The 15,568-nt window shown below is 34.7% G+C and overlaps 1 protein-coding gene across 1 annotated transcript in view; it reads left to right on the forward strand.

Moving 5' to 3' along the window:
- KIFAP3 (kinesin associated protein 3) overlaps nt 1-15,568 on the forward strand; it is a 187,573-nt gene that overhangs the window by 86,693 nt on the left and 85,312 nt on the right. Inside the window, exon 10 of the mRNA XM_035010840.1 lies at nt 5,140-5,302. Coding sequence (XP_034866731.1) covers nt 5,140-5,302 — 163 coding nt within the window. The remainder of the gene's footprint in view (nt 1-5,139; nt 5,303-15,568) is intronic.

Genomic DNA, 15,568 nt, shown 5'->3' on the forward strand with positions numbered 1-15,568 from the left:
TTACTAAATGATAATTCTTTGATGTGATTTTAAATTCTCTGATAATTATACAAGTCATATCTAAGTCTGTTCTAATAACTGCCTTGCTCTTCATGAATCATAATTTCTGATTGAGAGCTAGACACCACATTAGATGAGTTGAGATTGAGATAAATACTATTTATGTCTGGAAATGGGCAGGCCTTATTTTCTAGGCCTTAATGTGGGAGATTAAGTCATTCTTGTCAGGAGTTGAGCTGCATTTGGTTACCCTCCCTGCATTATGAGCTCACACCAATGTAGCATTGCTTTGTCTTTGGTGTGCAGAGGGTTTTTTTCAGTGTTCATGTTCCACCCTCCACTTAAGACTTTCCCAATGTGTCTGTGCTTCAAAAAGGACTTCTCACTTCATTTTAACCCTCTCCCAACAATGTACTACTGTTACTTGTTACTCGGCTTTTGCTAATCTGGTACCAGGGTCAGGGAGGGGGAAAGAAAGGAGACTTTTTTTGTTTTTCTAATTTAGCCTTAGGTCAGTCTTAGCCTGGTCTTGTGTCTGTCGTTATAGTTCTCAGCAGTGGGGCTTCTTAGTCATCCTGTCAACACCTCTCCTCTGGAGTTTTTTTCTGTTTCTTTCCCCCAGCTGAAGTGGGTCTTCACCTGTGTTTTGGATGTGACAGCGTTTAAGCTTATTTTAAGTCTTTTGTTTTTTAGGGGAAATAGGAGAAAAAGATCTGGACAGGGTTTATGCCTTTTCCTCCGTGGCAGCAGTTCCCCTTCACCAGGCCCACTCTACTGAGGGGAAGTTTTCTTCCATCTCCTGTCTTGTCCCCAGTATTTCTTGTGACCTTCTGATAAGGTCCTTGGAAAAGACCTTGCCAAGTGGTTGCAAACTCCCTGAGCATCTACAGCTTCACAGTTCTTTTTTTCTTTTTTTTTTTTTAAGATTTTATTTATTTATTTGAGAGAGAGAATGAGATAGAGAGAGCATGAGAGGGGGGAGGGTCAGAGGGAGAAGCAGACTCCCTACTGAGCAGGGAGCCCGATGCAGGACTCGATCCTGGGACTCCAGGATCATGACCTGAGCCGAAGGCAGTCACCCAGCTACCCAGGCGCCCCTACAGCTTCACAGTTCAATAGTCAGGCTACTTCACACTTGACCTTTAACAATTCGTTTAAAATTTTTCATGCAATCATCTTCCCCAGTTCTGTGGCAACCCCAGGGCTCTCCCCTATATAAACCAGTGCTCATGACCCTTATCTCCTTGAGGGTGCCTATTTTCCTTATACTTGAGGCCAGTTGATTTCCTTGCAACCTCAGCTCTCTGATGGTTATTTTTTAAGTTATGATTTTATATGTGGAATTTTCTTGCAGTTAGGGTGGGAACCACATCCTGTCCAGATTTTTACATTCTAAGAGTAAGTTCGAGGTTCTGCCTACTTTTCATTTTTTCCTTTTTCAGAAAAAAAAAAAAAAAAAAAGTTTTTTTTTTATTCATCTGTATATCTCCCACCCTGTCCAGCATAGGGCTAGACACATAGTTCCACCTATTTTTCTTAATCACTAATGCCTCTACTTGACTACTTCCATAGCATGTTAATTAATCTCACTATTTCTATTCTGGCCTCCTTCCAGTACATTCTCCACTTTGTAGTTAGAAGGATAATTTTTAAAGAGTTCCTTGAATGCTGAATTTTCCGTGTCACCTTTGCACATGCTATTTTTTTCATCTAGGCCACTCTTTCCTCTACCTCTTCAATTAACATTAGATAACTTCTGTTCATCCAGGAGATTATTTTTCCTCTGAGAAGCCTTCTTTGACAACTCTTCATACTGAGATTATATCAGATTCACTCATATTTTTTCATGGTACTGTTTTTTTCTCTTATAATTAGGTACTGGAGTTACTTCTTTACTGTATTTCACTCCTTCTAGAATATAAGCTCCATGAAGGCAGGAATCATTTCTTCCTTGTTCACTAATATATACCAAGGGCTTCAGGTAAAAAAATATTTGTTGAATGAATAAATAGAGCTAGAAAAGATATTATTCATGGTAAACAATGAAGCTAGTGATAAAATTACAGTTTTGTATAAATTTGACAAATCCTTGTCCCTGGCCTCTGTGAAAATCGTAGGAAGTTAACAAACGAACGACTGCCCCAGCCTGCTTAGGAGATTAAACTAGGAGAAAGGGAGAACCAAAATTAGAGAGTCTTTGGAGATGGATTTGTACTTTTTAATGAATATGATTACAGTATGACTGTGGAGTGAAGATAGAAGTCTGAAGGAAAAATCATTGTTGGTTTGTCAATTTAGTCTTAAAAAATAAAAATCAATGTTTGCTACTTAGCATGGAATGAGAAGAAAAAGGTATATTGAGGACTCAATTAGCAATGTGAGTTTTATGAGGTCAATGAAAAGACTGCATTTAAGATATGGCATGGGTGGGGACGCCTGGGTGGCACATTCAGTTAAGTGCCCAACTCTTGGTTTCAGCTCAGGTCATGATCTCAGGGTCGTGATATTGAACCCTGTATCAGGCTCTGTACTCAGCATGGAGTCTGCTTGAGAGTCTCTCTCCCTCTCCCTCTGCCCCTCCTGCTCGTGCGCTCTCTCTCTCTCTCTAAAATAAGTAAATAAATCTTAGAAAAGGAAAGATATGGCAAGGGTGGTATATATAAGTAAATGCTTTAGACCTCCAATGCCAGAAAAAGTAGAGCAAGATTATTCATGTCTTTTTTAATGATCAAAGAAACATACATAAGTATTAAGAATTTCTCTCCTTTTTAGCCATTGCTTTGTAACAAAGATGTGAGATATTTTTATAACCAACTTGTTCTGATTGCTACCACAAGGCTTAGATTACCAAATAAGTTCTGTCTTCTGTGAGTTCTCACTCTAAAGCAAGCTGTCTTGAAATAATTTTATAATCATCTAGAGTGGGGGGATCAACAAACTTTTTCTGTAAATGGCCAGAACTATTAACTTCTGCTATTGTAGCATAATAGCAGCTGTAGTCTATAAACAAATGAGTATGACTGTCCTCTGATGAAACTTTATTTATGGAAACAAATTTGAATTTCAAAAATTTTCATGTGTCATGACATATTATTCATTTGATTTATTTTTCAACCATTTAAAAATGTAAAAGTCAAAACCATTTTTAGCTCTTGGGTTGTGTGAAAACAGATGGTGGGCCAGATTAGACCCACTAGCCATAGTTTGTTGACCCTTGTCCTAGAATTTCAGCTGTTACTCATATACCAGCTTCTCTCCTGAGTTTTATAAGATTTTCAAATATCCACTGAATATCAGGTCAAATTAAATATGACGAAAATAATTTTTTGTCCTGTTTGTCCTACACCTGCTTTTCAGCTTATAGATCTTAGTTAATGAACTTACATCTACCTTATTGACTATGCAGAAAAGAGCTTGGGACTGCTCTCCGTAGATAGGCCTTCTCACAAGGCTGACTCTTGGCTGGCATCTGAGAACTTGGATTTCAGGAGTGTTCCCACTGTTCCCTAACTGATAAGGGTAGTTTACTGTGCCTAAATGGTTTGCACAAGCAGTGTGGTATTTTCTAAACACCTACTTGCTTTCCGGGAGTATAGAATTTTAGTTTGTGCTGGCAGAGGATTCCTATGTGACCAGCCCCCAATAAAAACCTTGGGCATTGAGTCTCAGCCTCAATTCAGTGCTGAAGCACATCCTGTGTGACCATGGAGAGAGGATTCTAGGAAGCTTACACCTCTGGACTTTGCCTCCGTGTGCCTTTTCCCTTTTCTGATTTTGCTTTGCATTCTTTCATCATAATAAATCACAGTTATGAAAATGACTACATGCTGAGTCCTTCTAGCAAATTACTGAACCTTGGGGTAGTCTTGGGGAACCCTAACACATTGACCAAGCCAGAAACCTGAAAGTCATCTTCAGTGCTTTCTCTTCACTTCTCATTCAGATGCTCTGACCATATCTCCTTAACATCTCTCAGATTATTTCCTCTTCAACCTCTTTGTCCTTTCTTTGATTCAGACCCTAATCACATATACCTGTCTAATTCAAAATATTCTTAAGTACCTACTTTAGATCTCTGCTTATTTGTCTTTCCTTATACAATGCCCCCTTATTAATTTGTGTCCTATTCTTTGCATGCATATATTTATATATGTCTGTATGTATTGATATATTTATCTTTATGCTACTCATTTGACCACATCACCCTCTGGACTTAAAACCATTCAGGCATTCTTCCAAGAGCATTAAAAGCTTTTTGTGATTTGTCTAGTATCTGTTTAGTAGGCTCCTGCCTCTCTCCAACTTATACTTTATACTATGTCCATACCAAAGTACTTGCAGTGCCCCAGACAAGTTCTTTTATGCCTAAGTGCCTATCCACTGGCTTTTTCTTCAATTGTCATTGCCTTTCTTAACACGAGATCAGATTATTACACATTTTAAAAAACTTTGTTCCTAATTTGAAATCTTTCCTGTTCTTCTAAGTAACTTAGTAGTTACTTCCATGTTGCTTCCAGAGGACTTTGTGCATTCCATTTTTATTTTATTTTTTTTTTTTTAAGATTTTATTTATTTTTTAGAGAGTGAGCGAGAGAGAAACAGCATGAGAGGGGAGAGGGTCAGAGGGAGGAGCAGGCTCCCCGCTGAGCCAGGAGCCCGATGTGGGACTCAATCCCAGGACCCTGGGATCATGACCCGAGCCGAAGGCAGACGCTTAACCATCTGAGCCACCCAGGCGCCCTCCATTTTTATTACATTGCATTTTAGTTATTTATTCTATTTCTCTGCTCTCTTTTTAGATTGTGGAATCCTTAAATGCCAAGACAAGATCTTGTTTGAGCTAGCACAGGGCCTGGCCCTTAGTAGGTGGCATTCAATAATGTGTTTTCGAGAACCCAATGTAATTTGTCTTCCAGTTGACACTGTTAAGCTGAGGAAGGAAGAGATGATGTGGAAATATGTATTTTTCTCTTCAAAAGTTTGATTTTAGAGGTTTATAGATTAAGATGAGAGTAAATAGATTAACACATAAAATAGATATAGATGGGGATAGAAAAATAATGAAAAAATTACTTGTAATATTTTTCTGTCTTATTGTACAACAGAACCTCACTGCATTTGTATTATTATATTACATAGGTGGAAATGGATATCGTTGAAAAACTGGTAAAAATGATACCTTGTGAACATGAAGATCTGCTGAATATCACCCTCCGACTTTTACTAAACTTATCCTTTGACACAGGACTGAGGAATAAGATGGTACAAGTTGGACTGCTTCCCAAACTCACTGCACTCCTAGGTATGCCTTTTAAAAATTATTGATAATGTTGCTTCAAATTTCCAACACAATTGGAAAATCAAGGTCTGTGTTGAAGTCTGCTGAGCAAAGATCATTATGTATGTGTTCTTTGATTGCGAACTTAATACCAAAAATAAGCTGAATGAGTGAAAAATGACATGTGCCAGGATTTCCAATGTGCCATAGAATGACATGGAATAGAAACTTTTAACTCTGACTTCATTTACCCATATGAAAGTGAAACCAAAGTGAAAATATAAAAGTACTACCAAGGAAGCAAGAAGGAAAAATTATTTTCTCTTCAACAGTTTTTTAAAAAGCTGGTATTATTTAAGTTCTTATATTCTGCCATACTTTTAAAATCTTGCTTTTGAACACACATATTGCCACAGCCTTTTGTCATTAAGTACAAAAGGGAAATTTTCCTGAGTTAGAAAATATTGTATTGGCAGATTCAGTTAATAATACATTGTTTTCTTTTAGCTGTTAGCACAATATTTATATAGCAAGGATGGATTCAAGAATGAACTCTTGTGTTCGTACTTAATGCTTCTTGGAAGAGTATAAAAAAAATCCTTTATGATCTGTTCAATGTCTGTCTTTATAGGCACCTGCTACTCCCCAACATATACTTTATACTTATGTTTATACTGAACATATACTGAACAAAAATTACACTGTAAACAGTTCCCTAAACGAGTTCTTTTATGCCCACATACCTGTCTACCTGCTTTTTTGCTCTACATGGAATGCCATTGTTTTTTTTTTTTAATCAGAAAGCAAATTCTTACTCATCTTTTTAAGACTATTCCTTTGTTTCAGTACTGCGGTTTCATTCTTTTCTTTTTTTTTTTTTTTTTTTGTAGCTTTCTCTCTGTTATCAAATATTTTTGTAACACTTACCAATAGCAGTGGAATAGTAGGAAATGATTTAACATTAAGTTTATCCTTGCAACGCCTGGGTGGCTCAATCATTTAAGCATCTGCCTTCGGCTCAGATCATGATCTCCAGGTCCTGGGGTTGCACCCAGGCCTTGGTCTTCCTACTCAGTGGGAAGTCTGCTTGTCCCTTTCCCTCTCTCTACCTCTTCCCCTCCCCCCTCACTCATGCCCTCTCTCTTTCTCAAAAAAATACATAAAATCTTTTTTAAAAACTAAGTTTATTCTTAGCTATATAATATCTATGGACACAATCTGTCATTGATATCAGTATTTTCTTTATAATATTAGTAGTAATGTTTATTAAATGTTTACTGTGCCAGTCATTTTGTTGTGTGCTTTATTTATGTTATCTCATGGAAAAACTATCTGAGATCTTTACTCAGGTTTATACAACTGATAAAAGGCAAAACTCACATTCAAACTCAGTTGTATCTGCTGCCAAAATTGGATTTATTAACTACTATAATAAGCTATACTGTATAGCTGTATTAAGTAGACCATGATTAAGTAGAGTAGGCAGAGCTATAATTTAAAAATCCAATTCTCCAACTCCCCTTAAAATAAAGGAAGTTTTTTTTGTTTTTTTAAATTTTATTTATTTGACAGAGAGAGACACGGTGAGAGAGGGAACACAAGCAGGGGGAGTGGGAAAGGGAGAAGTAGGCTTCCCGCGGAGCAGGGAGCAGGGAGCCCGATGCAGGGCTCGATCCCAGGACCCTGGGATCATGACCTGAGCTGAAGGCAGACGCTTAACGACTGAGCCACCCAGGTGCCCCAAAATAAAGGAAGTTTTAAGGAAACTTGTTTCTTAGTCCTTTTCTCAGAATAGGAAAACCTTTCATCAGTCAATCCAAGAACATTTGGCCCATTGGCCAGTCCACAAATATTGTGTAGGACTTTTATTATACATTGTAGAAGAAATTCTATTGAGGAGCACTTTCAAAAATTGCTTTTGTGGAACCAAAAACAAGGAAACAGAAAACTTTAAAATCAGAATTGATGGGGCTTTGAATTTAATTCATGTGATCCTTTATCTATCATAAATCTGGCAGAATTATGTATCAAACATTAGGTCATATTCTCAGTGTGTACAGATGAATAAGTTGTACTTCTTGTCTTGTCTTGAAGGACTTCATAGACTATTTGGTTTATTCATTATCCAGTGACCTATAAAACAAATGATTTAAAAGAGATTTTGGGGAAATTACTTACAGGATACCCAGTCCATATTTTGTTAACAAATAGTAAGTTTTATGACATAAGATATAATATTTCTCTCATCTTTTCTGGAGCTCAGTTTCTGGAGTCTTACTAGAATTATGACTGTTTTTACTTCTAACTATGTTATGTTGGGCAAGTTACCGAAACTCTGATTCAGTTTTCTCATCTCTAAAATGGAGATAATAATTATAACCAACTTAAAGTTCTTTTGAAGATTAAATGAGGTATTGCATAGAGTGTTTAGAATAGTACCTGGCACATAGTATTTTCTTAATAAATATTAGCTATAATCATTTTTTAACCACCATCATCATCATCATTATTTGATCACAGTGGAAATTCTATAAGTGTTGCTGACTTATTTTTCTCTGAGTACAAATACCCTTCTCATAGATATTAAATCTTTATTGACAAACTAGGTAGCTTATATATTTTTACTTTCCTGCGATGTGTGTGCAGTTTGATTCAATTTTAATTCAGTAAAATGTTGAAAATCTATGGCAAAGCACAGTGCTAAGCACCATGGGGAAATATGTTTCAATCTGTGGACATATGGAGATTCAAAAGAGAATGCTCCCTTATTGGTACTTCATAGGCAGAGTGCAATTTGAGATGGACATTGACAGATGTGTCCCCTTAACAAGGTGATCTTTATAAAGAAAAATAGAGGCTGTAGAAAGTATTTCAGGTAAAGTGATCAACATTATCTAAGGCATAGGTGGTGCTAGGTCAGTATGAGGAAAAACAGCTAAGAAGATAGTGGGAGATAACCTTGAAAATAAATGGGGTTTATGCTCTTATGTGGTATTATGAAGATTAAGGCTATGCTAATAAGTTATACTTAATTTAACTGATGGTGGGAATCATTGCAGGTTTTTGAGCCAGTTGGATCACAATCAGAGTACTGCTCTAGAGAAATTAATTTGACATTATTCTATTGGCGGGACTAGAACTAGAGTCTAAAGATGAGAATCACAGTCTGTTGTAACAGCAAGACCAAAAGTACAGAAAACATGGAGTAGGGAAGAGGTAGTATATCAGGCATGAGGCAAAAGAGGTACATATTACTGAAAGACTTAATATGACATGCTTACTTTTCAAATGTGGGTAATGATAGAGAGAGGAAGAACTCATAAAACCCAATGATGGTTAGAATGCTAGTGCCCGGAAGAGAAAGACAGATTTGTGAAAGAAGTCGTTGGAGGGAGTCAGCAGTAGATTCAGTTTGAGATATTTTGGAGACACAGACAAAGATGTTCAGTGAGCAGATAGAAACATAGGTCTAGAGCTCAGGAGAGGTAAGGGTTAAAAAAGAAAAACTTGTCTGATAGAATAAAAGTGGAAAGAGGAAACCATTAAAGGAGACATTCGGAGAAATGTGTTTATTTTTCAGCAAATACATTAAAAATACATCCAGTTTAGGCCATTACTGAGAAGTAATGATGACACCTTGGAATCTTCTTATGGTAGAGATGAGAGAGCTACTGAAAAGTGTTCAGCTCATTGGAGTCATTCTTTCAAAGTGTTGCTTCGTTATTTTCTTTGAAGTATTAATTCCTATGGCATCATATTTTACTACACCAAAGAAAGTAAAAAGCTAGTATTATTCAAATATTACATTACATAGTATAAATGGATGATCTGAGAAGTTTTTACCTCTGTTCTTGACTGATCTGTAAAAACTGATGGAAAGCAAAATGATTCTGTGGAGCTGTTGTTTATGGTTAGCTTACCTTAGTAACTTCTTGGCTTATCTTTCGATGGGAAATAAAACAGATGGTGGCTAAATAATGCTCCTCACAAAAATATCCACAAAAATTTTCTTGGAGAATGAATTGAAAAAAATATGGAAAGGTGTTATGATTTGAATAATTATTAAAAGCAAAGAGAAGTTGGTATTGACTCAGTCTTTTTGCCATATGAGGAACCAATATGTTTATTAACTCATGACAACGTTGATCTATCTGAACACTAATAAGAAGCTCTAATATCATTCTGTTTAGGGCAAGAGTCAGTATGTCTAGTCTTTTTTTTTTCCCTTCTTCATTGCTCATAAGTCATTGAATTTTAAGAAATTTATTTTTTTTCAAATGTTCATACGTCTTTTGCTTAATAACTTTCTTTGGTTCCACCTTTTCATTCCACTTGCGTGTCATGGAAGCAATGGCAACCATACATAATAAACAAAAGAGAGTATCTACTGATACTCCAGGATCAAGGAAAGAGAGAAATTGTACATATTGAAGAAAAATTCAAATATACTAGAGAACAGTGCCTTCAACTTCTATAAAATGCTTCAAAATGTCTATAAGAATTTACAATATCTACAGGCTTACATTTATTTACTTATGTCACATTCTTTTAATTATTTTAAAGGCACTATTTCCTACTCTTTTTTTTTTAATTATGAGTTAAATAAGCTTCTGTAGGCCTTTTATAAGGTGAGCCTATGGAAAAAAAATGTTCCAAATTCCAAGTAACTGATTTCAATATGAATTTTTAGAACTTAACCATTTTGTAAACTTTACAATTGTTTGTATTTATCATGACCCAAAAATGGCCCTTTTATTCATCACTTCCCAGGAAGAACTTACCAATTTATTAGTGGAAAACAAGGCTATGATTGTTAATAAACAACCTTAAGATCTCAGTAGCTTAAAACACATCAAAGGTTTACTTCTTGCTCATATTCTATATCCATAATGAGTGAGTAGAAAGTGTTGGTCCATGTTAGCATCTGTCAGAGACCAAGACTAACAGAACCTCCATGTGGCACCAGGGAAGGAGGAAAGAGAAAATGGAGATTGGCAAACTTCTCTTGAAGGCTTCCACTCTGAAGTGACAAATACAATTTTTGTTTATATTTCCATTGATCACAGCAAGTCATATGGCCATGCCAAACATTAAATGGGTGGGTAAATGCTTGGGAGGATTAGAACTGGAATGCTGGTGAGCAAGCAACCTAACAATCCTGAAAGGTATTTTCCAGTTTTTCTGGATTTTTATTTTTTTAAAAGATTTTTATTTTTAAGTAATCTCTACACCCACTGTGAGGTTTGAACTCACAACCCCGAGATCAAGAGTCACACATGCTACTGACTGAGCCAGCGAGGTGCCCCTGAATTTTATTTTAGCTGGGTTTCCAGGATTACTAGAATCTCTTAAAAAATACATCCTGAAACATTATAGCAATACTACCATATATAGTATATCTAACAACTGTAGTAACACAGAGCACATTGATTAAAAGCTACAATTCTGGAGCCAGACTATATGACTATGAATACTGGCTTCAGCAGTTATTAGCTATGTGCTATTGTACAAATTATTTAACCTATATGTGAGTTTTCTCATCTTCAGTATATAGAAAATAGTGCATATTAATAGGGAAGGGTTAAATGACAGTACAGTAAGTGTTAAGAAATTATAAACATGAGAAATTATATAGAAAACAAACTATAGCTATCCAGGAATGGGTCTTTTTGATAGGTAAGTTTTCTTGGCTTATACCATTAAGGTTATTTAATCATTTTATATAAAGATCTTTAAAATTGATTACATCTTTCTTTTCATATTTTCTTAAATGTATTTTAATATCATAAACAATTTAAATTTTTACTGAGAAGTATAGCGTAGGTGAATACCATGGGCTTTGGAGCCAGAGTACCTGGGTTTAACTGCTTTTATGACTATTAGTTGTGACTGTTTTTTAAATCATTGATTTGAGTTTATAATTTTGAAGATAATTTATTATTCAGGAGTATAAATATTACTGTGCTCAAGTATTTCCCCTTGCTAAATGGTCCCAAAATTCCATGTATTTTTAATTTTTATATACAGGTTTTCTGTTTTCCCCTCTTATTTTTAGCTGTCGCTTCTCATTTCTTCTGTACCAGCAGCAGTTCTATAGCAGCAATTTTCCTCTCCTCTAATGATGTATTTCTAATCTCCTGTGGTCTTGGAAACTGACAACTGAGCTTATTTGAACTGTATATTTTGTTAAAAATGAATTCCAAATGCATGCCCATAGGGTTTTCTTCCCAGTTACATACTCCTCCTAGTAAGTTTTATTGCATGGACTTTGGAACATTTCTTTTAACTGTTAAGAAACCTATTTTGCTTGATTGTTCTCTCTGTTGTGTCCAGAGAAATTGCACTTAATGTATAAATGATTTTCTGATAAATGATTAATAATAGAATAGTCATTTTTACCCTTGTTAATGTATATGTTACTTGTGTGGAAAATTAAATCATTAACTCCTAACACGATAGACTAGACTTCTCAATTGAGTAATTCAGTGATTTATTTAATATTTCTGGTATTTTTCCACTACAATTATATAGAAGTTGTAGTAAGGAAGCATTACAGAGAGCATAGATTTTAAAAGGATAGGATATAATTAGTATAGAGCAGTGACTTTCAAACATCTTTTATCTCAGTCTGTAATAAAGTATAGTTTATGCTACAATCTAGTACTCACATGTGTAACGTGATATGAATGTGTATATATCCATATGTGCATATTAATATACATTATATTTTATTATATGTTACTGATTTTAACATATTAATTTTTTGAATGTTCACAAAGCAGTATTTACCATTTCTATGTGTAATGAACTGTATTTTCTATTATCTTCCATTCTTTTTTTATTCTACTTATTTTTTTTTTAAAGATTTTATTTATTTATTTGAGAGAGAGAATGAGAGAGAGAGAGAGAGCACATGAGAGGGGGGAGGAGCAGAGGGAAAAGCAGACTCCCTGCCGAGCAGGGAGCCCGATGCGGGACTCGATCCCGGGACTCCAAGATCATGACCTGAGCCAAAGGCAGTCGCTTAACCAACTGAGCCACCCAGCCGCCCCTTATTCTACTTATTTTATTCTACTACTTTTATTCTACTTTTTTTATTCTACTTATGACTTACTCATTGATTTTATGTTCTCTAATTAATTTGACATTCATTTGGAAAACATTGAACTAGGAGAAAGGGATTAAACTTCTTTCCCATCAAATCTTCAAGAATATCAGTCACTGTCTCTGCTGGATTTTTTATGTGTTGTACAGTAGATAATCTAAGTATTTCTGGGTTATTCTTGGCAAGTAGTGACTGAAATGATTCCATGGAAATGAAATTTTTTTAAATGGAAAAAAACCTTTGTAAATCAAATATTTGAAGAATTTGGGGTACATTTTCTTCATTGTAGTCACGGAGAAGGAATTAAAGACCATAGAGTAGAATATGAGTAGTCATTTTGTTTTGTTTTTTTTAGAAAGAAATTCAATTTAATATATATTCAACTTGATGACTGAATTAAAGAATTGCCTATTTTATATATAGAAATTGCTTATCTTTTTAAAGATGCAAAAAATGTAAAACTACTTTTGTAGGGCTATACATGTGGTAGAACTTTTGGAAGTGATTTTTAAGGGATGCTGTTTCAACTGGAAGTGCTATAGATTTTAAGTAGGTTTTCTTTATTATTATTTGGGGACCACATAATTGAAAAATCTTTTTATACCTAATGAGAGATTATTTTAACTAGAGTACAATGAATCATGAATCTTTCAGGTTCTAATAAAGTTGCACTATCTGAACACTTAATCCCCTTCTTGCATATCCTGAAACATTTAACTAGTACATTGTGACCCCTGCTGTTGTGAGAATTGCCAAATAACTGAAAAAAATATGTAATTGAGGAAGATTGTGTGATTTGAATTATTATTAAAGGCAGAGGAGAAGTTTTATTGTAATTCAGCTTTTTTGCCATGTGAGGCTCTAAGTGAAAGGTAATTCAGTAGAACCAAAAATTATTTCATTTAGGTATTTTGAATTTAGCTTTTTCTTTGACTTTAGGCATGCATAAAGAGATTAAAACAGAATTTTTGAAATCATTACTTAAAATTTTCTTTCTGCACTTACCCTGAAATTTATGTTTGAATAGTTTTGATCTTTTCCTAGGCACTGAGAAGGAAGGCATTAAGTCCCAAAATGTTTCAGAAATTTTATTTGTATCCATGAGAAATCTTGTATCTAAATATTCCTTTGTTTTGCTTTTCTTAAATACCACCAAAATTACTCAATTCTTACTTCATTTTTGATATGTTACTTTCCTAAGATTTCATAAGAATCCTAAACTTACCTCTGCTTATTAGTTCAGTATCAATTATAAATCTTTTCAGTTCTATTTATCCCCACACTTGACACATAATTTCTTATGCCTACTAACTTTGTTACCATCTGGGAGACCTATCATAGCCAATGGTTTCAGCAAATGTGATTATATGAAAATTGAATTGGACCTAAAAAGTTTGGCTTTATTTATCAATTGTTAGTTTAGTCAGGTTTTTTATGATATTGAATTAATGCTTTTAATTGTTTAAAGATATTTTTTTGGCTCATCTAAGAATCACGTTATTAAAAAAAAATTCCCTGACATAAATCCTTAAGCCATTTGGCTTTAATGTGTCTCAAGAGTGCTTCCTTATTATGTCAGAATATCCTGGGTTGGGAGATGGCAAGGAAATTCTTTGTCATAGTGTGTTCTTCGGTTTCCTGGAAAATGCACTGATAGTGTTTCAAAAATAACTTGAAAATTAAATTTCCTTAGCTTTTTGTCTGATGCACCAGGCAAATGTTCTTGCACCCCTCGGTTGCTTTGGCTTGGATGTTTCTAAGCTGAGTTTTGTTTGATGTGCTTGGGGATGATGTTAGTACAGAAGCAAGCATAAATTCACAACCAAAGTGTATTCTTTGGAAGAGCCTAGATCATAATGACATAGTTCGTGCATGAAGCTTAAACATCACATAATGGCAGGGATAGTGTATTACAGAATGCATAATCAATATTTTTTTAAAAAAACACCAGATTTCACTGGTGAACTCTTTTGAACAATTTTGAGTTTATTTACAGTATTCTTTCTCCTGTGTGAATGATACTGATATGTATTTTAAATTGAGTAATGTTCTGAGTTTTCATGTCAGCTTTTCATTTTTTCAGTTTATTTTCAAAGGAATTTAAATTCAAGGGAATAAACCTTATAAAATTTGCAGGTCTTATCTTACATATATGAATTTTTGCAGTGTTAAAACAAAAATGGAATAGGCACAGCCAGCCTAATGGTTAAACAGATTAGATAGCTACCTATAAATTATAGGTAATCACCACTTTCCACAATTTCTCCACTATTTTGTAAGTTTTCTTTGTTTATTAGGAGACTGTAAGAATTCAATGGTTAGAGTATCAGTTTTCAAACTTTTGGTCTTAGGACCCCTTTAACACTCTTAAAATGTATCAAGGAACCCCAAGGAGCTTTTTGTTTATGAGGGGTTATATCTATGGATATTTATTGTATTCGTGATTAAAATTGAGAAAAATTTTAAATATTCATTTTAAATAACAAACCTGCTACATGTTAACATAAATATTTTATGAAAAACAACTCTTTCCAAAACAAAAAATTAGTGACAATTAGTGATTTACCTTTTGCAAATTTCTTTAGTTAGGTTTAGTAGACACCAGCTGGCTCTCCTAGTGCCCTCAACAATCTGTTGTGACATCATATTTTGGATATGTTTTATGTAGCCTCTTAAGAGAGAATGAGAATTTTAAAAAAGAAAGTAATATATTAATATTATTATAAAAATGGTGTGACTTCGTGTATCCCCATTAGGGGTCCTTCGACTACACTTTTGAAATCAGTGAATTAGAGCATTCCTTTAAAGCTTTTAATTCCTATTAAATGCAAACACTCCTGACTGTAATAATATACCAGGAGTCTCAAATTAGCAGCTTAAATCCAGCTAGAAGGCATGTTTGGCTTTACCAAAATACAGTTGCTTAATTTTATATTGGATTTCTAGGTATGACCCAAGCTCTCCCATTCCCTAAGATAAACCTTATTTTCTCTTATACTTAGACATTTAATTATATTTCCAGTCTTGCCTTTTAGACATCTTGAGTGTTCTACCACTCACATCTTAGAATCATTTTTATCAATTTCTTTGGCACTTTGTGAAGGAGGATGGGGGATGTGTGACACGGTGTAGGAGGATGGAGATGGAAGACCCTGAGCACGGAGGGACAACAGCACACAGTATAT

The sequence above is a fragment of the Mirounga leonina genome, unplaced genomic scaffold, assembly GCF_011800145.1.
Source record: "Mirounga leonina isolate KUSES-001 unplaced genomic scaffold, KU_Mleo_1.0 Mir_154, whole genome shotgun sequence".
NCBI lineage: Eukaryota > Metazoa > Chordata > Mammalia > Carnivora > Phocidae > Mirounga > Mirounga leonina.